Consider the following 25,398-nt stretch of genomic DNA (forward strand, 5'->3'; position numbering starts at 1 on the left):
TAGTATCTTGGGAAAAATAATGATGCGATGAACACTGTTGGAGGACCATTTCGTCACGAAAAATTGATATCAAGTGAAGGAATTTGAATCAATTTATGATAAATTGGTTCAAGTTATTTCAAATAGTGATGAAGAAATATTTACATTATGAGCCAACGATTAACAGATAACCATAAACTGCCAAAACAACAACTTAATTCAATTTCTTCTCCACTTTAATGAACCAAACTGTTCAAAAGAAAAAATATTGTACATGATTTTTAAATAGCTATCTTCTTAGAAAAATATAATTGGTACAAAGAAAAATAACGGATTAATTAACATCAATAAGAATGATCTCTTTTGTTCCAATTTTTTTTTCTGGTTTTTTCCTGTTCTGATTTTTTTTTTGCAGTTTTTAAAAAAATAGTATTCTCTCCTAAAAATGCAAATTAGCCAAGCACAAACATTAAACTCTGACAGACCAGATATGGTTTACACATGTAACTAACCTGAAATTTAAGTGCTGTCTGATTGCAACCCAAAACTTTGTAAACTTGAAACCTTTCTAAACACATTCCTTGAATCAATGTGATGAATTATCAAGTCATAAATCCCTCACAGTATTCCTTATCAAATCAAGATGGAAGCTTGTGTGTAATCATATTCTAACTGAACAATTTCAGTAAAATTTCAACTTTGACTTATTCCAGATCCAGCTGGGTAACGTCACCATATCTTGATTTAATTCAATAGGTCCAGGTATAACTGATTAACCCAAATTGTAACCCATGCATCAACCAAATTTTCACTCAGGAGACTTGAGACTCTTTAGTGCACACACTGGGCATGTAGGACTAAAACACAAAATAAGAATAATAATTACTCTTCTGATTAATTCAAGTCTCATAGCCACAGAATTAACTTGTGTGCCAAGAAACAATCGACACTACTTTTCAAGCTAACAAATACATGCACTCCCACAGACAAAATCAAAATTTTAAATTTGAGCAACTTGAAAGAGATTGACTACATAGTACTTTAAGTTATAATAAGTATCGTGCTGGGGTCAAGGCCTAGACAGTATATTACCTCTAATACTAGGCAAGCTTACTTCACTCTTTCATTGGACAGGCTTCACTGGGCTGTGATTTCCTGATAACTTTCTTGAGAAAACTCGAGTTTGCCACTTTGCTTGTGATTTGCTTCAAATAATAATTTTCAAAATCAACATCATTGCAGAAGTCAACTAGAAGCATTTTGTAAACATCTTGCTTTGCCTCCATTCTTAGACAGTGCTTCAACAGAGGTTCTCATTGAGGAGCTGGGCTGTATAAAGGGTGTCGACAGACTGGACAGGTGCGACTTAAACATAAACAAAAAGAACTCAATGATTACTCAAGTTCAAAAAGTTATTACAGAACAATGCAATATAATGCTATGAGGAACATGAAGTAAAACATCACACACAGCTTTAATTCTAATCCCTAGTCACTTTCAATTGACATTACTTTTCCTAATCTTAGAAGACATAAATCACAACAAAGCATCTTCACAAGAGGGACTCCAAAATAAAATAACTACTTACATCCCATTCTGTATCATTGCTATTGCACATTCCCTATGGACTTTGTGTGAGCAGGGTAAAATTTGACACCCACTAAATGCATCCTACACACAAAAAAATAACAACCAACAAAAATGAGAGAGTAATCATTTCAACTAAAAAAAGTTCATAATGTAATAACAATGACATGAAAGGCAAGGCAGTTGCTTTGTACAACTTGTATTTGTTAAGTTTTGAACAGTTCAATAGGTATGCAAAATGAGATTTACAACTAACAGAACACTAACAAAACTCACACAGAAACAGGTACATGTACTTGTAGATTAACAGCTCACCTCAAGACAGATGCAACATTCATCATGACCAGAGTCTGGTCTGCATTTGTGTTTCCCTTGCAGCCGTTTGTCAAGACACACATTACATACATCACAATGGAATGACTTGTCTTTGTGTATTCTAAAAAAACAAAAAACAAATCAATAAATATTTCCTACAGTGACTGACTTCATAAGTTCTAGAAAGCTAGATACACAAAAAGTAAGAGAAGATTAAGTATAATCTTCACCCAATACATCTAAATTGAAGAAACAATTATGCTAACAAGGTTAAGTGCTAACAGCTTAGCAAGCATACTAAGTCTGCAGCCATTGTCAAAAGTGCAGGCTCATGTGGAACATCATGACTACATTTCATTTAGACCTTGGTGTTTAAGAGCAGTTTTCATGATTATTGTCTTTCAGGCCTAACCAATTGGTATCACATATTTCAAAGATTACCCCAACATGTAAGTTGCAGGGATTTCACAGTCAATGGGGGAACATTCCATCTGGGGCTATCTGAACATAGGGAAATGGAGGCAGTAGTTAATCTCAGCAAACATATCCATTCCACAATGAACTTTCACAGTGATATAGGTTTGGGATGATTAGCTGTGGCCATCATGATGGAAAAAGGTTTCTTCAAAATTATGACATGAAGAGAACTTACCTACATATCCCACATTTATCACAGTGATAAGGGTTTTTGTCTATACTTGTGAAGTGCTTGCAGATTCCACAAAAATAAGCTGACATCTTTGCTCCACAGCTACTACATTTGGCACTATCTTCAGCAATCTGCAAAGAGAAATCATTTTTGTTTTTAGTGATTGGGAAAATCATTAGGTCTCAACTTAAAAGCCAAATTGTACAGTCAGTATTACTTACCACATCAGTTGGAATGATAAGTTTGTGACACAAATTACCTCATTAGGAAATTACTAGGAGCAAACACTCCAAGATACAGCCATTTTGGTTGCCATAGAAAGTAAAACATCATGGCATGTGAAAAAATTTTGACCACAAAATTTGTCACCAAAAGTTGCAAATTTGGCAACCTCTTGTTGGCAGACATCAGCATGTAGCAAGCACTAATATGTCTTTATAACTTGATAGTTATGGACTAAAGAGAGCATATGTGGTCTGAAGAAAAATTTTCACAACAGTTAAAGAAAAATGAAGCTACCATTTGATTTAATGCCCAGGACACCTATTTACTTTCAGTACCTCAAGGGAGGGTGCTTATTGGAAACAGGGCAATAAATAGGGACAGGGTGCTTATTTCTTTATTGAGAAACAGCAGAATATAAAACAAAACTTTTGTATTTGTTTGAGTGTGGATAAAAAAAGACTGAAAAATGGAATGGTTGTCCCTGGATTCTTCCCTCCTATAACAACTAACCAAGCAATAGCTGCTAAACGTTAAGACAGGATTTTTTGGTTTGAAGGAACTGTGCACTCTTGGCAATGCAATAGTTGAAACACTGACCTAAGACTACACTTTTGTCCTGAGGCTTTACGTGAGCAATTTAAGGAAGATAGACCACCACTGATCTCAATGTACATGTATTCTAACAGTGCTATTACTGAAATGGAATAGCTATAGGGGCACTTAATGGAATAGGAGCAGTTAATAGAATAAGGTTGCTTATTCAACAGGAGTGTTATTAACAAAAACAAATTTGAAGAGTAATAATCACGATTTAAAATGTTGAATTCTTCATTTACCTCTTGTTCATGATGACAATAGCTGCATTTAAGGTGCGTTGCATGGCTTGCTTTAGCTTCCTCATTGTCACATTCTTTGGAGTTGTTATGGCAACGGTGGCAGGAATAGAAGTTGTTACAGCAAGGGAAACGAACTCTACAATGACGTTGGTAATGCTCACAAAGCCACAAAGACTGTCCAGTAACTGGTTCCTGCTGTTGAGGCCATCCTCTGGCTTCCTCTAGCTCCCTTGCTTCTCTTTCTCTCTTCTTTCGTGCTCTTTCTGCTCGAATTTCACGCTCTTTTCTTTCAATTTCTCGGCCAAACTCTTCTCTTTCTTCTCTTTCTCTAAGCACTCTTTCCACCATTGCACATGCTTCCTCCACACGCTGTTCCAACTCAAGCAAGGAGTTGTCAGTGGACTCCACTGATTCTGTGCCATAGTTTTCATTTGGTATTGAACCTCCAGACTGGGCAGAATTTTCATCATGATCTCCTCCCGTATTAGCACCAGATGTTATGCAAGAGCTTGAAGAATTACCAGCACTGTTCCCTTCTCTATAGGTTCCAGAGGCCAAATGATCACCTATTGTGTTCAATATGCTGCTTGAGTTCCTACGTCCAGATATATCCACAACATCCCTAATTGAAGATGAAGAGACTGGTGACAAATGGGTATTCCCACCAAATTCCAACTCTGATAAAAGTCTGCTGTCTGATTGATTAGCCATTGCCACTGAAGATAAAGTTTGAAAATCTGTTGAAGCATTTGGTTGGTGACTATAACTTTGAGTATTACTTGTTGAAGTAGCCAATAATCCTAAATTAGAGGTTGATGGTGTTTGCATTTGCAAAGGCTCCAGAGGTAAAGCTGATGTTCTAGTGAAGCCAATGTTACTCTGTATACCAATTACAGAATGTGTCATTTGAGGTCCTGTAGTTACCAGAAAGTCAGGGGTCAATCTTGAACCAGTGAACCCTGACTGTAGAATATCACTACTACACAAAGATGAAAATTGGTCATGTTGGAGAAGTCGAGGCTCTTTTATGTCAGATGCTAAAAAATTAGGATCAAATGAGTTGAAGTTACTGTTTGTATTGGTATTACCTCCAATATAGCTATACAAGGGTCCAGGTAGAAGTACAGAATTACCATTAAGTGTGTTGTGATATGGGTTGCCATCTTCACCATTTCCTCTAATAGATGCCCCCCCAGTCAAAGGAAATACTGAAGAATAAGGTGGGTAATATGGTGGATCTGGCCTTGAAGTAACTTGAAAGTCACCCTCTACATGAGAATTGCATGCGCCTTGTGAAGAAAAATCTTTAGCCAACATCTCCTCTGCGTAAGTGTAATACAGACTCTTATGAAGATGTTTGTCTTCAGAGTGTCTTGCTAGGAATGCATTAGCCACTCCTGCAACTTGTTGAGGAACCGGGTCAAGCGATGAGAAGCAAAGCGAACTACATTCTGAAGATCTGTTTCCTTTAGAAGGTCTGTCTCTTGGTCTAGCACCTAGATGCTCCCATTTACTTGACTGATTGCTTGTGTGACATTCAAACTGATCTATGCCTGTGTCTATTTGATCAGTGACCCTTACAACTGAGAGATTTTGCTTCTGAGTTGTATCTTTATGTGCAAAAGGACCTTGATTTACACTAGCTACATCTACCTCTACTAGCTTTAAACTACTTTGAGTTCTATTGGGAATGCTGACAGAACCATCTACAAGATCACCATCACAAAAACTATTATAGCTATCTAGGTCTTCCCTTTCTCTTTCACCCTTTGCAGCACACCCTCCTTTCATCTCTTCATTTTCAAATTGTCTATTTTCCAGGAATGATAACAAATACCCCTCTTGGTTGTCCTCTCCACTACTCTCCCAAGCCTTCACAGCTTGATCAAAATTCAGAGGTGTGGTACTTGAACATAAATTTGAATCTCCTGTTGATGGCTGCAAATTAATGGCAGAATTGGTTGATGACTGTGACAAACTAGAAACTGAACCACAACTCTCAGTCGATAACCTAGAATTACTAATGTCTCTAATAGAACTTGATTCAGGTAAATTATCTGCATTTAAATTAGAGAGAGTCACATCACCATCACTGTAAAATGTGTTTCCAGTGGAACAGCTACAAATTGGAGCCTGTTCATCAATCTCAGTAGTTTCGTTACTCTCTCTGTGTTCTTCCGATTCATCAGAAATTTCATCAGCTTCATTATAGGAACTCTCAGGCACCTCATTCACCTGATTTCCTTCTGGACAAAAGAAACTGTCTCCCTCTGTTAAAGTACCATTTTCATTGCACCAAGTTGTAATTTGCTCTGCAAGATAAAAAAGAATTCATTCTTATTGAAACAGCTGATAGATTCCAACATTCCATTTCTTTTGAGTGTTCTCTGATATGACTTAATGAATAAAAATATATTTCCCTTCTTCTGTAACCACCACAAAACTTTCTCTCATCTTGAACTAAATTTTAACACAGACTTATCATAGTGGGCTTGAGGTTTGAAAATTGGGGAAAATCACTTGGGTGACATATCCCCCAGTTTTGCCCCCCTGTAGGGAATCTTCCATCAACTGATGCATTTTGACCAAATGCACACAGCAAACATATTTTATGGATCATACCCTTCAATATTGCACAGCTCGTAATCTTGATAGAACTAGATACAAATTCTTGAAGTGCACAGAGTCAGACATAAAAGAGCCATACCATGCATATATAGTGACCATCAATAACTTAAAAGATACCATTATCCAAGCAATAAATAAAATAATTTTATTGTATTGATCCATCCAGCAACTGTTTGTAAAAACTTAAGAGACTTGTTTAGGGGCCTCTATAACTTTCAACCAATTTTTTTACCTGATCTGTCCATAGAACCTGCCTCATGAAGTAGTTCCCCTTCATAAGATGCTCCTCTGGTTGTACCAAGCATACTTTGCTCATGGGGATGTTCATTCAGCAACTTTCGACGTCTTTCTTTACTTTCAAGGAACAACTGTCTTCCCACCTCAGATTCAAGTCTTTGTTTCTCTTCTTCCATTTGAGTCAATTTCTCTTTCAATTGACTTATTTCATCCTCTTGTTTACTACAATGATCCTGATAGGCAGCAATATCATCTTGTAACTGGCTGTTAGCAGCATTGATTATGTCATTGGATCTCTGCCATTGGCTAACAACAATACTGTTTTTTTGACAACATAGGCATGTACAATTTAACTGTTCACTCTGTTTGAACTCTTGGTAGCTATGATCAATGCCATAATCCACAACCACAGTTTCTGTGTCATAATGATCTTCCCTAGACAGTAAACCTTTACTACTTGGCATCTCATCAGAGTCAGCCTGTAACTTTGTTGAACTATCAGATAAAGGCCTAGCACTACCATATTCCTCTCGATAAGTGTTCTCTATCGATTCAATGGATGCTTCTTCAGACACTGATAGTGACCTCCTCAGGGGACTATCTAGCATTGCTCTCGCATTGCTAGGAGTTGGACAGATCCAGGTCGGGGATGATGTTGAGCCAACTGATACCAGAGATTCATCAAACTGCTCATCACCAATGCACTGAAGGTTGGGTGTACAAGTCTCATTTTCATCTTCAGATTTAACCTCAATTGAGTTACCACTGAACTCCTTGGACTGATCTACAAAACAGCTTTCTGCCTTCAATCTGTAATGCAGTTGCTGACATTTCTCCAGGGGAAAGTTTTCTTCACTCAACTTTACCAGGTCATAAATCAGGGAAACATCTTGTTCAGGAGCTGTGAAGGCATCTTGTGCTACTGTTATGAGGTGATCAAATTCTCGACAAATTGCCTTCTGTAACAAACGAAGCTGATCCACTGTTAAAGTAACTGTCCCTGCTTTGTTGTCTGTGGAGCTTTGAAGACTGTCATGAAATTTTTGACTGAGTGGTTTGACATATATCTCAAAAAATGAACAAAACTCTCCCAACTTACTTGGCTGAGCATGAACTTTTGTTTTAAGGATAACCTCAAACAGAGTTGTGCAATCTCTTTCATAATGGGACATACCATTACATAATTCTTTGTTGGTACCATTTTTTACAGGGCCAACATCTCTCACAGCCCAAGCACCATCAAAGAAACAGAAGGTCACTGAAGGGTTCATTTGCTTCTTCCTCACTCTGTTTGAGGCTTCTTGCATCACTTGTGGTAAACTCTGGACCACACAATCAAGCTTGTTAAGGTTAGGTTCCTCAGGAGGTAATGCCACTGCTCCGAGGGTATTACAATTCATGACTGGTCCAGGATTACAGCTACAACAAATTCAGCTGCTCAGCCAAGTAAGATTGATCAATGTTCTTTTACTGCCTAAAACACATAGGAAAAATCATGCTCATCACAAAGATGCTTGAATGCAACCTCTAACAAAATGACCCCTTGAATTTCCTTTCTTCCAAATAAACATGTACACCCAAAAAAATAACACAGAGAAAGTAAAATTATACATGAAATGAAAGGTAAGACAAATATGCACAACCAAGAATTAAAAGAGAGGCCTGTTATTTTTTTTCACTTCAAATTCATCAAGAACAGTGATATCATTTATCAAAACAACTTTTAACAAGAACTATTCTGTTACTGTTTTGTAATACAACAATTAAAACCATTAATGAAAGTGATCCTCGCAGTGATATGCACTACTTAGGCAGTAGTGAAAATAAGGCCTGAAAAAAATTCAGGCCTGTACGGGATTTGAACCCATGACCTCTGCGATACCGGTGCAGCGCTCTACCAACTGAGCTAACAAGCCAACTGGGAGCTGGTCATGATAGTGGTTCTAAATAAACCTGTGAAGTGATAACCATTCAGAGTCTTAGCTCAAACTCATACATGAATGCCAGAAGGCCTCTTGTTCATATCCCAAGTCTTTAAACACAAATTATGCAAATATAAAACTTTTCCTAAGTGCAATTAGCTGGAGAGGTGTAAACTCTGATATGACCTTCAAGTCTTGAATGGGTAGAAAGTTCTTAAACTGGCACCCTGCCATCTTTAAATGAGGCTGAAAGTAATGGAATGCCGAGGAGCTCAGAGTGATTTCATGAATACTGTGTAAGGAAATATGAAGTATAATAGCATAACAGTTGGGAAAGAAAATCATCTCCTAAAGAGTTTGTCCTTTATACGTCATCAAACTTAAATTGAATGCAAGAAAAAAAAGGATACTGACAAACCAAAACAAAAGATGAAAACATACCCTCTGTTTGGCTTAAGCCAGCCTCTGTTCACTCAAAAACACACAAAAAAATTTACATCTGTTCTGCCAGCTAAACCTCATTAAACTTGCTTGGTTCTGTGGCATTATTGTGGTTCAAATAGCAAGTCAGAATAAATAAAGTTTTAATGTGTTACCCTTTTTGAAGTGAGCATTTGAGTGAAAAGATAGATGGCAGAACTTTCCTATCAACAGGTTAGACCCAATTTTGTGTTACTGTTTTAGAGTACATGAGAAAATGTAAAAAAAATTAATTCTGCAGTTTTTATATAACATACTCCTGGCAATATCTCCTTACTGATACAGGAATTTAAATTAAAAGTTTCCCCTCATAGTAAAAGCGACATTCATAGAGTTCATAATATTACAGAGTTTGTCCGATTTTATACCTTATGTCATTGAATAACTTCTAAATATCAGCAATGCTGTGATCTCAGTCCTACAGAGTTTGTCCATTTGGTTTTTAACCCTTGTGCGAGAAGTTAAAAAAAGTTGTTATCAATGCTACGATTCCTTTTTGGTTCTTTGCACAGTAATCATTCACCTCTGTCATACTGTTTAGAAATATATTTATCAAGTTTAACTATATCTTCATAGACATATGCATGACTATCTAATGCAGGCAGAAAACACTGAATTTTGTTTGGAGTAAATATAGCTCAAAAACATAATGCAATACTAACATTTGCTGACCTTTTGAGAGGCAATGCAGTGCTCTTTACACCTATTTATGTTTCCAAGTATTCTCCTTCATAATCTTTGTAATACTTAGCTCTTTCCATAACAGTTTGTTCAAGTTTAACCCATCTTTGTGAGCCCACTGCTGGAAACTGAGTCACACAATTCCCTTGAATCACTTTGGTCACAATATACTGAACATTAACAAATGCACAAAATTTCTACCACGCAGCCTTGTGCAGCCTTGTGCAACCTTGCCCACCAAAGGAACAACACAATTCAGTAACATAGAAATCACATATAAACAGTAACGACCGCATCACTTATTTTTAGTCCTAAAATGTTGTTCTCTTGTTAGTACTTGAATACAGCAACAAAGAGAGAAAAAATTAGCATATCATGCCCTGAGCAAAGCACACAATATAATCACAGCCTAACATCATTAACTGCACAGAGACATGGTTAAGTTCAGTCAAAGCAACATTCCTATGTTTGAAGGTTTTTGTAATGTTATGTTTACTTAAATATTTTCAATCTTTCATTGATTGAAATTTAAACAATGTGGGCCAAATAATAAATAAATTCTCAACAATTAGAAAGCATGCAGCCAAAAAATTATGGAATACATGTTTTATGGTCACTTATGGTTTAAAATGGTATCAAAGCATTTTTCTTGAAGGCCACAGCTGTTCTTAATGCTAAATTGCCTATATATGGAGCAGCAGGTAATACGCTGACAGTTTGCAAAGACACGTGATCACAAATCATTCTGTTATTGGATCTGCCACTCTCGTGACTTAAACCAGACCAATCACAAGCCTGTTGGTTATTTATACAAAAAAAAATCAGAAGACTCTGGATGGCGCAATCATAAAAGAACATTGAATAGCTGAAGCTGACTAGCTTACACTTGAGTTAATGCCATGAAAGAGAAGGCAAAGCTCTTCCAGTAGCAAATTGTCAACATGCAATGTGAATCTGCAAATCTAAAGTAAAGTTCTGGTTTTTAAGAGACTCAGTTTTCTCTTCTTAATATTTTCTATCCTCTGGTTGAAACATGTAAGCTGAAATGGTGAAACCAAGCAAGTGCATGGAGCACTGTTATCAGAAATTTGAACACAATCTTGAGGTAGGAACATAATTTTTTTTAATGGATAGATTTACAACCCTGATTTCAAGTGTAACTTGTATAGGACAAAATTTAACATTTATTTTACCATGACTCCTACTTATCTAACTAGATCAGCACACTCTTGAGACTTAAAGCAGACCAATCACATACCTGTTGTTGTTATTATAAAAAATTATACAAAAAAATCAAAGATACTGCGATAGTGCAATCATACACATTGAAGAACATCGAAGGGTCCCTGCTCAGTGACTTATCACCTAAGAGACTACATGCATCGAGTGCTAGAAGGATGCATCATGAATCTGCGATTTGAAGTGAACATTTTGTTTTTAGGTGACTCAGTTTCGTTTTCTAAATATTTTCTTCCCTCTGCTTGAAATATATATGCTGAAATGGTGAAACCAAAGCGGGCACATGCGAACGCGCCATCAACGATTTGAACACGATCTAGATGTTAGAGCAATGTAGTATGAAAGTTGAGCAAAATTCACGTCCAATTTAACCATGGCTCCTTCTTACCCAGCTACATCGAGCAGAAAGTTGAAAGATTCACAACAAAATTAAACACCTTCGAATTCTCTACTAAGCACAAACGGCTGAAGATTGCAGTTCCACTTTAGCGACGAGTTTCTACATTTTTCCGCCATTTACGACGCCAATACAACTCTTGAAACGGTGTTTTCACCGCAACAATAATTACAACATTACTGTTAAATTGAAGAATCAAACTTTTTGCTTGTTAAGATTTTAATAAAGTTATCGAATTGCAAATAGATGGTGTTTTCTAGCTGTGGAAAGACGAAGACCACGATATTCATTAAAAGCAGTTCAAATAACTACTTTGGGGACAACGAAACGTTCAGGCACCTTCCCTTTCAGAACACCTTTTTCTTGTATTTTTGTTTTATCATTTATCGTTTACAACGCTTTAAACGAAAGCAAAAACGACGGAGAAAGAAATACAAACCAACAAATTTTCTTTGTGCATACCTAACTAGCTAGCTTGCAAGAAATTCAAGAAACATATGCAACACGCAAAATACAGATAAAACCTGACGGGAAAGGGCTTTTCGAATGCAGAGTTAAAGCACATTACTAAAGCCCTGTCATATGAAGCAAAATTCCCATAAATAAAAACGTCAAAACGATACTAATGATAAAAGTAAAATCTACAATCATACCTGGAGTACCTCTGAGGCGACTGCGTTCCCTCTCGATTGACGGCTACCGAGCACCTTTGCTGTAGGCGCAATTTATTTATTTATCCTCGTCGTTCTTTGATTGTAGCGAAGAAAAACATCTAAAGCATCTTGGCGCGTCGTCGTGTGTTTGCTAAGCTCCGTCTAAGCCGCCAAAAGGTGGCGTTTCCCACGCGAACAAAAGACCATAGTGCTCTGAAACTCCTTAGTCAGCATAACTTGCCCTGTGAGAGAACAACTATAGCATTAACCAGTTGTTCACACTTCTTTAGTAGGCGGTTTTGCGTCACAGTGCAGGTAAAATATCAGCTTTTCTACCTGAACTAGCAAGATAAATAAGTGGAATCTTCCTCAACGCATGAAAGCTCGTTTGTAGAAAATCTATCTAGCAGTAACTAAAACGGCGCTGAAATCTCGAATTAAAAAAATTTCAGCTGCTCTGCTTCATGCAAACACAGTCGCCATCGTTATGCGCAGTTGGAATATGAAGCACGTTTGCGTAATAGCTCGAATTTGCAACTAGTATAATGCGCATACAAAGCACGTTTGCATAGTAGCTCGAGTTTACGCCCTCGCTCACGTCCGCACTGAGGCAATCGAATGCACACTCTTAATTATGAAGCATTGAAGAATACATTACTGTCAGAGTGAGATGGCAAAATCAATTGACACATACGGTGATAATATTTAAATTTTTAGGAACGACATGCTTTCTTTGCCTCTAGGTTACGTGAACCTCGTTTGCTTTGCGACTTCTATTTTGCCAGCCTAGAGTGGAGCATCAAGGCATGTCAAGTTAAGAGAAAGCATTATTAAAAAACTGCTAGCAATCTTCCGACAGCTTAATTAATACCACACGCATTTTTTTAAAATTTAATTTCATGTTACCAATGATGATAATTTGGGGATACCATATGCGCCAGAGCATTGATCGGAGATACTTAGAAATATCTGCAAATAGCTAAAGAAATTCGCACTCGAGACACACAAGTAATACATGCTCTCTTCCCGTCTGGGCCAGAATGCTGTCATATGATTAAAACGAACGTTATCTTCATCTTTCAACCTCACTCTTTGAAAGTTATGTAATTTGCCTCTAACTAAGCTTAGCCCCACTTCCAACGAGGACCAGTTTGCGCAACGCGAAGAGAACAATATGAGTAATATCATCATCATCAAAAGGTTTGGACAGCGTGTACAGAAAAGAAGAAGAGGACATCGAGACACAAGATAGGGAGGTGGAGGTGAATTGGCTGTATCTGCCGTGATCTGAAAATGAAATTGAACTTACAAAGCACAAGATTACACTTGAAGGTTGTCAGGCACCTGGAAGACGCAGAGATAGGGAGACATGATATAAACTCTACCTTGAAAGAAACATCACACTGGCCAGGCCTACCGAGGGCCTTTTTCATTGCCCTTTACAGAGTTAAGCTCGATTGGTAGTTTGTGGAAGAACGACATAATAAATTATTTTATGTTACTTCTCTGGTTGTGGTATAAGGATGTCAATTTTCAGAGAACTATTCATTTATATTTTGATGTGTTTGATACAAACCGTGCCCTGCTTTGGTCACGTGGAAAAGGCAAACCTACCTAAATTATGGCACAGAAGCAGAAGAAAAGAAGAACAGACGGGGCGGACAGGAATGCCTAACACGAGGGGTAAAAATAATGGAAGAATGACCAAAAATATTTGAATGGCGCGAACGCTGACGTCAATTGAATCTAACTTGAACAACGCCGCGTCGGAGAAATATTTTATATTCTAACATAGCTAGTAAATTTGCCTACTCAAATTGTGTGAGCGTGCTTCGTATTCCTATTGTGCACGCTCATGACGCCAGCAAACAAATCCCTCGAGAAAAAAAATTTCCATCTGGTTGAAAGTGTTATAAAACAATTGGTTCATACGTCAGCTGTGCGTTCATCGAGATATGAAGCACGAGGGAAGTTTGGAGAGCACGAAAGATGTGTAAGAGTTGCTCTCGGCTACGCCTCGAGCAACTCTAGCTTCTTGAGTGCTCTCCAAACTTGCCAATTGTTTTATAACATTTTCAACCCGATGAAAATTTTTTTTTCCAAAGGGATTTGTTCGCTGACGTCATGAGCGTGCACAATAGGAATATGAAGCACGCTCACGCAATTGAATTTGATTAGACAAATTTACTAGCTATGTTATAACACTTTTTGACCACTAAAATAAAAGTACATTTAAAGTTTGCTACCTTGTTCGAGAAAAGATTGAAGAATCTGTAAAATGTAAGGTTATCTTTTCAGACTGAGACACTTAATGATTAATGTTTTCGTGGTTTCCTTTCCACTCAATTTATTAAAGAACATTCTGAATATTCCGGATCTTATAGAGTTCCTCCTTATATGGACGCCTTTTTGACTGAAATAAGCATTTACCTCTCAAATAAGCTATTTCATGAATTTGACCTCAAACTAAAATTAAATTTACATTCCTTGTACACTTAATTTTAGTGCGTGCGTGATGACACATCGGATAACTTTTCAAATAACTATGGGTAAGCTTATCTGCTACCTCAATGAACGGCTTTAGGTTACTACTTCTAAAGAATGGGCATTTGCGTTTAGACGCGGTTTCAAGAAACGTAGATTAAATGTATACGCAAGTATTGCATAACTCGTCAAAGTTCGCTAGTTGTTTTAAATCTATCCGTCTTTACCAATAATTCCAACATCATTCATTCTTTACTGTTCCTACTGAGTTTTATTATGTGGCATATAAGAGGAATCGTGAATATTGTGTTGAAGTAAGAGTGATGTTGATCGACTCTGAGATACAACGCGAATACGCATAGAGAGAGAGACTACAATCATTTGAATGTTCTTTAAATTCAAAAAGCTTTTGGCTGAAATTTAAGTCAAGCATGAACATTAGAAGCGACTCAGAGAAAACGGAACGAGAAACAAGAATGGTCCTAGCACGGAGATGTAACAATTCACAAGCAAAGAAAAAGTACAAAGGTTCTACTCACCTCTACAAGACTCGGATATAGTTCGCGGTAATGCAATCCTTATCCTTGCTCTGTGATCTGCCGACCGAAACATTCTTATTAGCAATATCTGCATATATCTCATCAGACGTTTCGGTGTGGTGTAGTACTACTGTGTATTTTTATGAGTTGCGCTGTATTTTGACGAGCCCGTAGAGCGAGTCAAAATATAGACAACGAATAAAAATACTCAGCGATACTACACGACACGACTAATAAGTTACTTATTACTAACTGCTTTTTTTTTCCTGCTTGGTCTTTCTGCGCATTTCTCATATGGCGGGAAAAGCAAAGCGGAAAGAGAAGCGTAGCGCCCGCAGCCGACTGGTTAAACAGGTTTTTTTTACAGTACAAAATAACCAACTGTCCAAATAACCGTACGATATCGCAGGATATTTGTACTCTATTCGCGCGTTATTTTTACCCTACTTCGTGCAGTTGGATTATATGAGTTAATAGAAGCTTTCGACATCAACTTTTGAATACCTATTATATTTGACATAGTTTGATACATATGGGACCGAAGGCGATATTTTATTGCCGTGGTATCAGATTAAATCGTTATAACCACACATGAACGCTCCTTAGTCCATCCGTTACCTTTTCTTCTCTAAGCACCAGTTACAGGCTCTATATTGGCTAGCCTGATTGTGGTTTGTCGACTTGATTATTCCCAAGGCAGCTTTTTGGAAAAAAAATTCAGGAGAATCTTATACTGACAGGCTTAACAATTCAGTTTTGATGCTATAATACCGCCACTCCCCTAAATACAACGCTATCCAAACTAATTTGTGTTTTCTAAAATGGCACACTTTTAGATAAATCAATGGTTTTTTTCTGCATGTTTTTGTGAACACTTAAGAAGAATCAAATTTTGCGTCAGTCACTGCATAGACTTAATTCCAACGAATTCAAGGGGTGTGTTCAAATTTGCTTCAGTAAACCCAAGGTTCCTCAAAAGGGTCAATGAAGCCACACTTCAGTAAAACATTATCTACTCAAAAGCCCAGCTGGCCTAGTTATACCAAGACCAGTTCAATCACTGAGTGTTAATAAATACTCAGACCCTTTTTTTTAATGTACATGTGATGTACCTACACTTTCTTTAATTTTTCAGATCCATACATACAGGAGGCCTGACAAACCTTTGTGATTGTACACTGGTCTGTTTCAAGGCAAAATACTCCCAAGTCATCTATCTGTGAGCCGCGACAGCGTAAATTTTTTGGTCAGTTATGAATGAAAAGGAGTCAAAAATGTGAAATCTTGTATCGTCAGTGGTCGGAAATGGAACTTACAGAACAGGTTATTTCGTGGAAAAACTTTCACCTCATTAATTTTTCGCGGAAAATGCTACCTTAGAAACACAGAATAGTTTGGAAAGCGATATACCAGCAAAAAATAAAACGTCGCCAGAGTTTCTTTAAATTTGATGTGTAGATTTTCTTTTCTTAGCCCTCCTCAGTTATGAACAAATTTGAAAATCTAAAACCTGAAATCCTCCTCCTGGATTTTAGCTCTTTAATTTTTTAATTTTTTCTAATCTTTTCATATTCTTTTAAAATCAACTGATACAATGCCCTTGTTTAATCTCACTTCGAGTACTGCAATCTAGTCTGGGGTAACTGCAGCAAAACTATCAGCCAGGCCACAAAGCTCCAGTACAGTTCTGATACTGACGTAAAAAGTTCGTTTCAGTAACTCAGACGGTTAGACCTATTATACTCAAGTTCAAATTCAGAAATCCTTGATGGTATCTATATCTCGCATGGCCTTGTGCCCGAGTATTTCACGTCCAAAGTTATTTTATAAAGTGAAACGTGCCAATCGTTAAAGGATTCTTTAGCAAACTAACTCTACCTTTTCCGCGAACTATCGCAAAACTTAGTTACAGTGTAGCAACCCTGTGGAAAAGTCTACCCTGTAATCTTGAAGAGACAGAATCGCTATGTCAATTTAAGCGCTTGCTACTTCTCAAATTTACAAATACAGGCTTTTAGTTGGAGAATAATTTGGTAATATATACACTGTAAAAAGTAACTGTAATTTTGAGCATAGATATAAATCTTTTCATTGTATATCGTCGCCTGATGTATTTTTTAGCATGTATAAGGATTAAACATCTGATTACATTGTTCAATCCTATAACATTATTAAAATAGATAGAAACCTCTAAAAATTTATGAAAATGTTGGGTAAAACATTTGACGACGTTTCGATTTTGCTTCACGACATTATCAAGATAAGAGTAAAAATGACAAGTGAAAATATAGGAAGTAATAAAAACAATGGAAAGAATGTTTCAGTCCGTGTGGGTGTAGTTCCTAAGGGTAAAATACAACTAAGTGTTACGTAAAAATTTCGGCGCGAACCGAGTCAGTCTGTGTGTTCAACGAAGGTTTGATGCCCTGAATAAAAGCGTTTTTTACAGTCAAACTCTGTGACGGATCTAGGAAAGGGGCCCTAAAAAAAGAATCGCAGAAGGAAGCAAAGCCGGCGGGGCAAGCGACAAAAAAACTTGTATAAAGAAAATTACGCCCATTGTTGTTTTTGTGATAATTCCACACATTTCTTCGTCTTGAGCCTTAGCGCTAAGAACTTTACGATTTTTATTAAGGGATTGTCGATCCTTTTCTTTTTTATTCATCAGTTAAGTCGACTTTTCCTGTCAGGAAAGGGCTATTGTGTTTATATGATGAACAAAATAAAACATGATTTCTTGTATATACATAGACACGCGTAGATATGGAATTTCTCTTCTCATGATCAACTCGATATCTCACTCGTTCGCTGCGTTCACTCGTGAGCTATCGAGTCGAACACTCGAAGACACTCGAAGAGAAATTCCTTGTCTACGCGTGTCTATGTATATACAAGCGAGCGACGTACCTGTGAAATTTACTCCATAGTATGATTGAAGCAGTATCGAAAATTGCCACGGGCTTCACTCGGCTCTTCAAGTAGGCAGTTAAAAGAAGCAAAAATATGAATACCCATATGACCTCCTCATGACAGGCTGTAGCTAGCATGAGGCAAGACGAGGCGATTTTGGTCTTTTTTTTTCCGAAGAAATGTTTAATTGAAAAAATAACCCCTGGAAAAAATTGGATTGGTTAAAAAAGCATTTCTAGATTAAATCTTCTGGTCGTGTGACTCATGGTGATCATGTGAAAGTGTTCTTTTTTTTTTTCTTTCAGAGGGCTCGGTAACGAATCCTGAAATCTGATTGGTTCTTTACGCGGTCTTTATTTTCCTATCTCTGCCCACGGGCTACGGTTACGCTTTTGCGAGTCGCCGAGTACATCCCTACTTTCGTTGCCATTTTTCACAAATATATCTCGTTTTTCCGGCTGGGCAGTGTTTTTAAGCAAATACGTTGGTCACTACCTCAAGCCGATAAATGACTTATTAATCCTCTCTTTTCTCTCTCTCAAATCACTTAGGTTGACAGAAATATATTGGTTTCAGATTGAATTTGTATAAGCATTAGTGTCACTAGGGACATAGCTAGGAACATAGGAGTTGTTTTTGATGAGACCTTGTCACTGGATAAGCATGTGAGTTCCGTTTGTAAATCTGCTTTATTTCATCTTCGGAATATCGCTAAGATTAGAATGTATCTGACTTTTGAGAGCACAAAGACCCTTGTCCATGCTTACGTTACTTGTCGACTGGACAATTGTAACTCGTTGCTCCTCGGGTCACCGGACTATATTATTCAGAAGCTCCAGCGCGTTCAAAACTGCGCCGCACGCCTTGTAGCAGGGCAACCTAGGGCTGCGCACATTCGCCCCGTCCTTAAGGAGCTACACTGGTTACCTGTGGAGCAGCGAATTATCTTTAAAGTATTACTGTTAACTTTTAAAGCTCTCAATAATCTGGCGCCTCCGTATTTAAGTCAACTTATAGTCCCATATAACCCTACAAGAAATCTTAGGTCTGCTGGCAAACATTTATTAGAAGTACCGAATGTGCGCCTGAAGAGCTATGGGGACAGGGCCTTTTCGGTCGCTGCCCCAAAGCAATGGAATGATATTCCCTTAGACATGAAATTAAGTAGAAGGTTGGATGATGTCATGTATTTTAAACGTATATCATTTCTGTTTCTGGTTCAAAATAAAAGGTTGGAAGTAAATGTGGGTGAAAAGTGAAATTTACTGTCTATCATTGTAAATATTAGAAAATCAAGGCAACACTTTCTTAATGAAAACATTGACGATTCCCTCTTTATCAAATGAGACAAACGGGAACGAGTTTTGAGTGATATAACTAAGCCAAGACTGCCACCGTCATTTTGGATCTCCGCCTGAGTAGAATTTAGTCACGTGCTAGGCAACGTGTAATCAATAACAAGATAGAATTTAATTTCAGGCCTATTTATAAATTTTGTGGTATATAACTTTCGCATTTTAGTACGTAATATGTATTTTGAATCTTCAAATTGTCTTGAAACTTAAAAGGAAATTGTTCTTTAAAAATTCACTGAAAATCGGTAGCTAAAATTGTTTGTTTAGGTGTTATTTGATTTTCGTGTTAACTTATAATTTCGTTAGTCGCCGAATCTTCTGTTGTTTCACATAGGAATCAAAGTGCTCTGTGAGCAAACTCGTGAATTGACATATGATTTTTTAGATTATGTTTAATGTTATCTGGTTTAGGGAATTTTGCGGTTGATTGTCATATCTAGAGTACTAGCAGTAGTTCAGTGTTCGCTAATGTAGCAAAGAAACAAAGTAACGTTGGGATAAGAAGGCATTACAATTGAAATGATCATGCTATTACATTTGACAAGGTGGATGATGTCATGTGTTTTAAACGTCTATCATTTTTGTTTCTGGTTCAAAAGAAAAGGTTGGAAGTAAATGTGGGTGAAAAGTGAAATTTACTGTCTTTCGTTGTAAATATTAGAAAATCAAGGCAATACTGTCTTAATGAAAACATTAACGATTCCCTCTTTATCATATGAGACAAACGGGAACGAGTTTTGAGTAATATAACTAAGCCAAGCCTGCCACCGTCATTTTGGATCTCCGCCTGGGTAGATTTAGGTCACGTGCTAGGCAACGTATGATCAATAACAAGATAGAATTTCATTTCAGGCCTATTTATCAATTTTGTGGTGTGTAACTTTCGCATTTTAGTACGTTGTATGTATGTTGAATCTTCAAATTGTCTTGAAACTTAAAAGAAAATTGTTCTTTAAAAATTCACTGAAAATCGGTAGCTAAAATTGTTTGTTTAGGTGTTATCTGATTTTCGTGTTAACTTGTTATTTCGTCAGTCGCCGGCATCTTTTGTTGCTTCTCACAGGAAAAACACACGCGACGAAACGTAATGATCAATTTTGTCCTCAATCTCACGCTATAACAGAAAAAGCTTTTGAACATCTGTAAACTCCGAGCGCTTCGCAGTAAGTGATATTTTCAATGAATCTTCGGATTGTTTTCAAGTTCAAGGACTGTAAATTACAATTTTATGAAAAACGAATGTTGTTCTGTTATTTCAGTGTGAATCCTTGCATGCCTGCCAGTCGCTGGCGCCGCTTGTTGAAACTAAAACGAAAAAAAAAACTCTTTTAAGATTATCATTGGCTTCTTTTTCACCCCACCACTATTCTTAGCAACAAAGGTCGCCATTTCGTCTGTTTATTGCTCGCCAAAAACTATAAAATGCACTCAAAAGCCTAAAATCTAAAAAAAGTTTACAGGAATCGACCAATCGAGCGAGCGAGCGAGCGAGCGAGCGAGCGAGCGAATGGCATTCCCCACATCGTATCTATAACTCGCTCTTGCGCATGCGCGCAATTCACGAGTTAAAAACACACGATACGAAACGTAATGATAGATTTTGTCCTCAATCTCACGCCGTAACAGAAAAAGCTTTTGAACATCTGTAAACTCCGAGCGCTTCGCAGTAAGTGATATTTTCAATGAATCTTCGGATTGTTTTCAAGTTCAAGGATTGTAAATTACAATTTTATGAAAAACGAAGGTTGTTCTGTTATTTCAGTGTGAATCCTTGCATGCCTGCCAGTCGCTGGCGCCGCTTGTTGAGACTAAAACGAAAAAAAAAGTTATTTTAAGATTATCATTGGCTTCTTTGTTACCCCACCGCTATTCTTAGCAACAAAGGTCGCCATTTCGTTCGTTTATTGCTCGCCAAAACTATCAAATGCACTCAAAAGCCTAAAATCGAAAAAAAGTTTACAGGAATCGACCAATCGAGCGAGCGAGTGAGTGCCATTCCCCACATCGTATCTACAACTCGCTCTTGCGCATGCGCGCAATTCACGCGTTAAAAATTAGAAAGGACCCACCGCGTAGATTAGAACCACACCCAAAAAGACAACTAAAGAGAAAATAGCCCTTGAAGTTTTTTAAATAACAGAAAAAACGGAGAATTCGAGGAAGAAAGGGCACACCCAAGGTACCGCCCCCAAAAGAACTACCTGCCATTTATATAAGTTAACTGATTGTAAATTCAGCGCGCAAGATGAAAGCACAAGTTGCCAACACCTTCAGCCGAAAAAATCTTGAAAATATATCTTCTGTTATAATTCCCTTATTGGATAAACGCTGAGGGTCCAATTAATTGTCTGAACACTGTCCTTGTTAACAAAACTCTGATAAATTTCCGGCAGGTTCTGGTCTTAGGTCAACAGAAAATAACCATGAATGCCTCATTGGATATTTATAATTATTTTCTTATTGTCTGATGATAATCTCAATTTTTCTGTATTTCTTAAACGTTTCCCAAGCAAGCTGTTGATAACATTAAAGATCACAGCAATGGTTTTGAATTATTATAATTTTCCCGTCTCCATAAGAAGCGAAATGACTCCGGAAGCTCAAATTCGAAGTCACTGCAAATGCTTTGTTTTGGGGAATGTTGCTTACCTCTCAATCACATACGACTTGATATAGCAAATTCAGGATAAACCTTGCCCACACCAGCTTTAAGTCATTCATTAGTCACTTTTGATCGGTTGTTTAGGTCTTTCCCTCATCTAACAAAACAATTACATATTTCGCTTTCGTAGACAGCGAGTAAATGTAGAGAGAGTGAGATGTCGAGTTGAACACTCGAAATAAATTCCATATATAAAAGCAACTATTTATTTTGTATATCATATAAACACAATAACCCTTTACTGACAAGAAAAATCGACTATATTAATGAATATGTAAGGATCGAACCTCCGAATAAAAATCGTAAAGTACGTTGGCGCACTCAAGATGAAAACATACGTTGAATCACGACTAAAACAATGGGCCTAACTTCCAATATACAAAATTCTCAGTTATGTTATTGTTTCCTACCGTCAGAACAAAATCGACCTGTGGCAAATCTGTTAGTTGTTGATTTTCGTTCTCAGCCGGAAGAAGTGCCATTACCAAAGCCACTGAATATGTAACTTAAGTCCCACAAACGACCATGGATTGAGAATGTTGAACACTTTGCTGTTCATTCGTCAACCTGACCGAGTGGCGCAATAGGCGAGTGACGTGCCAGCAGCTGATTGGCGATATCAAACACGCGTAAAAAACAAATAGATTCCAAGTTGCCGTACGTCTGTTCAGTAATAGATCACAGATGACGTCAAAATGTGGTAAGAACCTTTTGCGGTAAGATCCCTTTGCGTCTTATGTGGAGGGGGACAGGGGGGCGGGAGCTCGGGAGAACGTGGGGCGGGAGAGGGCGGGAAGCGGGAGCAGAAATGAAGAGGGCGATAGTCTGTTGTTTATTACTGGGTATTATTCAGTCAAAAACACTTATCTAGCAAAATTTTGAAATTTCTATTTAACATCCACCAATGCTTAAATGAAAATTTTGGACGCAAGAAAATATGGGCTGCTGTCACCACCAAAAATACAAGGATGTCAAATAGATCAACAAATACAAAGATGGTAGAAGGATCAGCTGCAGGATAGCATAGTTAATAAAGGAATGGCATGGTCAAATTAAAGACGGTTTTGTTTTCCTCCATGAAACAGAACACCCTAAACATGAATGGTTTAGCCAAATGATTAACGGTCAAGTTGCCTATGTCGAGTTGGAACATAAAATTGTGAAATGGACTAGCTCGCTGTTCCATTTTTAGTTTGTATTTTTTGTGGTTTCGGCGAGATAGCCTTCACGTCGCGCCGAAATCAAGCTCGACGATTCGCCACAACATCGAAATATTTCATGTAATGCTAAGTAATTTAATGTTCAGCCGAAGCGTCTGATGTTCTGCAAAGCTATTTGACGTAACGCTACACCATTTGTGTGTACGCTGTACCATTCAACATTACGCTGAGCCATTTCACGTAACGCTACTCGTTAGTGCGTAAGCTGTGCTATTTGACATTACCCTGAGCTATTCCACGCAACGCTACAACGTTTGTATGTGCGCTATGCTAATCGACATTGCGCTAAGCCATTTCACACAACGCTACGCCGTATGTGTGTACACTGTACCATTCGACGTTACGCTAAGCCATTTGGCGCAACGCTACACCGTTCGTGAACTGTACTAGAAATGAGTGCTAAGCTGTTCGCAGTTGATCTCATGTGGTTATCAGGAGTTATTTTATTCTAAATGTGGGCGTAAAAGCTGTAGAAATTTCGAATCCAATGTGTAACGCTGATCTGTCACGTTATGGGCAGTGTGCGGGAAGTTGGCTTGAGTACAGCATCTAATCAAACATGTGATCACGAGATTCACGCAGATACAAATTTACGATGTGAGCAACTTCAAAATGATTGAGTTTTCGAAGAGTGTGTTCACCCGTTTAATTCTCTAGCCTCAGGTGAAATCGATTTTGTTTGCAAACGTGTATTGAATCTTCGATTGGTGACATGACAGCAGTGAAAATATTGGATTCTTCTGTGATCACTGGATGTGTTCTCCAACATGGACATTTTTCAATGGACTGTGTTGGTTTTAGTGCTGGAACAAAACGTTACAGAGCATTCTCTCACTAAGTAGCATCGTTAAATAACTTGTAATTTGTCGTTGCTCAAAGATACAGACCAAGGAATGTCTTGAAGTTTACCATATCAAGAAAAAGGATAAATTGTAGGCAATTGTTGTTAGTTACAAACTGTAGTTTGTGGCTAGGAACAATTTCGTTCCGAACAAACTATATTGACAAAATGAATGAAGTGATCTCACGATAGCAGCTCCAAATTTAGGGCCTATATGAGCGTATGCTCATATTGTGACAATTTTATGCGAATACAGTCTTGGACTAGAAAGACACGTGCAGAAATACTTAATACAGCTAAGCTGTATCAAAATTTTGTTTACAGGGATTGTTGCGCTACTTGAGGATAGTGGCTATACATGCTCTCCATTCCTCATGACTCTATACCTCAACCCCAAAACACCTCAGGAAGAGCATTTCAACAGAGCACGCAAGATCACACAATGTACTATAGAGCAAACTTTTTGATTGTTGAAGAGGAGATTCCATGTGCTACACTCAGAGGTGAGGATGGCTCCTCACTGGGTATGCACCATAATTGTAGCTTGCTGCACTTTACACAATCTTACTGTTAACTTAAGGGAACCAGCACCAGAGGACCTAGACATGGATGATGAAGGTGCTGCTGACCTTTACACCCTGTACCATGGCTGTGAAACCGGTGACGCTGTCAGAGAGCACTTCGCTTGAAATTTTTGCAAGTGTACCTCTACATGAAGAGAGAGTTTAAAGTCCAGAACAATAAAAATTGTCAAGTTTCAAGGCATTTAGACTCTGAAGACTTTTAAGGGAGAAATAAATTTGCCCACCAGTAACACTTCAATAGTTTTCATGCAAATATTTTTCCCAGAGTTTTTATACCATCTGTAATATTTCTCATACTGCTAGCCTGCCTAAAACCTTTTATGTTTCACTCAGAGATGAAGAAAAAATCGCACTGATTTTTTTTAATTAAAAACGGAAAATTTCAGTGAATGGCAAACAATTTTTACTTCTCAGCAAAAGCATTGAAGTTCCACCTGTCAACCCTCAGTGGTAATTGTTGGAAAGTTTGCATTCTGGAAAATGTAGTTGGATACGGTCATTTCTTGAATTCACACAACTCAAGTGGCAAGTTTATTAGTTATTCCTTAACGCATTAAACTACTGCAAGATGCCTATGTCACACCTGTATTACAAATATGTTACAGAAAGAAAAAACTTAGAGAAAAGCGATATGTCTGGTGACGAGTTAGCAAAATTAAAAATATGTTCCTTTTGGGTTGTAGGGTGCTTCCTTGGTGTCTTAAACATTGTTGGCTAGCTAGTAATTTTATTGCAAGTAATGCTTTGGTGTTTTATCAAACTTTAGCTTTGCAAGGTCTCTGATTTCGTGATTAGCAACACATTTGCGTCATTAGTGAGGGCCCCCACAGATAAATGTTTTTTAAGGGATCTGACAGCCCTTTAAATGGAAAGGCATCCTTTTCAAAATTTTTTCCTGATCTACTCCTTGTTCAAAGAACTGCATTGATTAGTTAATTAATTAATCCTACCCTGCTGCTCAACTCTGTGGTATCT

General features: G+C 37.6%; 1 protein-coding gene and 2 long non-coding RNA genes across 22 annotated transcripts in view; 2 read left to right on the top strand and 1 right to left on the bottom strand.

Moving 5' to 3' along the window:
- Positions 1-193: 193 nt before the first annotated feature.
- The window catches only part of LOC149041154 (uncharacterized), a 33,214-nt gene continuing 8,009 nt past the window's right edge, over positions 194-25,398 (bottom strand). For 5 of the 20 annotated variants that reach the window (XM_089214485.1, XM_089214484.1, XM_089214487.1 and 2 more), the window contains 9 exons: positions 14,852-14,908; positions 11,829-12,070; positions 6,452-7,930; positions 3,592-5,903; positions 2,534-2,661; positions 1,882-2,002; positions 1,568-1,650; positions 1,094-1,344; positions 194-836 (listed from right to left, as the gene is read on the bottom strand). In XM_089214485.1, the coding sequence (XP_089070611.1) occupies positions 1,293-1,344; positions 1,568-1,650; positions 1,882-2,002; positions 2,534-2,661; positions 3,592-5,903; positions 6,452-7,856 (4,101 nt within the window). In that variant the 5' untranslated portion in view covers positions 7,857-7,930; positions 11,829-12,070; positions 14,852-14,908 and the 3' untranslated portion in view covers positions 194-836; positions 1,094-1,292. Of the gene's footprint in view, positions 837-1,093; positions 1,345-1,567; positions 1,651-1,881; positions 2,003-2,533; positions 2,662-3,591; positions 5,904-6,451; positions 7,931-11,828; positions 12,071-12,164; positions 12,436-14,851; positions 14,909-15,104; positions 15,141-17,758; positions 17,824-21,765; positions 22,008-22,188; positions 22,442-25,398 lie in introns of those variants that run through there. The other 15 variants (XM_089214495.1, XM_089214494.1, XM_089214493.1 and 12 more) reach the window with 12 other exon arrangements.
- Positions 10,366-24,659, top strand: LOC149041155 (uncharacterized). Its single transcript, XR_016189149.1, has 2 exons — positions 10,366-10,644; positions 24,164-24,659. It is a non-coding gene; the product is annotated as an uncharacterized LOC149041155 (long non-coding RNA).
- Positions 14,297-17,174, top strand: LOC149041156 (uncharacterized). Its single transcript, XR_016189151.1, has 2 exons — positions 14,297-14,878; positions 15,987-17,174. It is a non-coding gene; the product is annotated as an uncharacterized LOC149041156 (long non-coding RNA).

This window comes from Pocillopora damicornis, chromosome 8 (assembly GCF_964200805.1).
Source record: "Pocillopora damicornis chromosome 8, jaPocDami1.2, whole genome shotgun sequence".
Lineage (NCBI taxonomy): Eukaryota > Metazoa > Cnidaria > Anthozoa > Scleractinia > Pocilloporidae > Pocillopora > Pocillopora damicornis.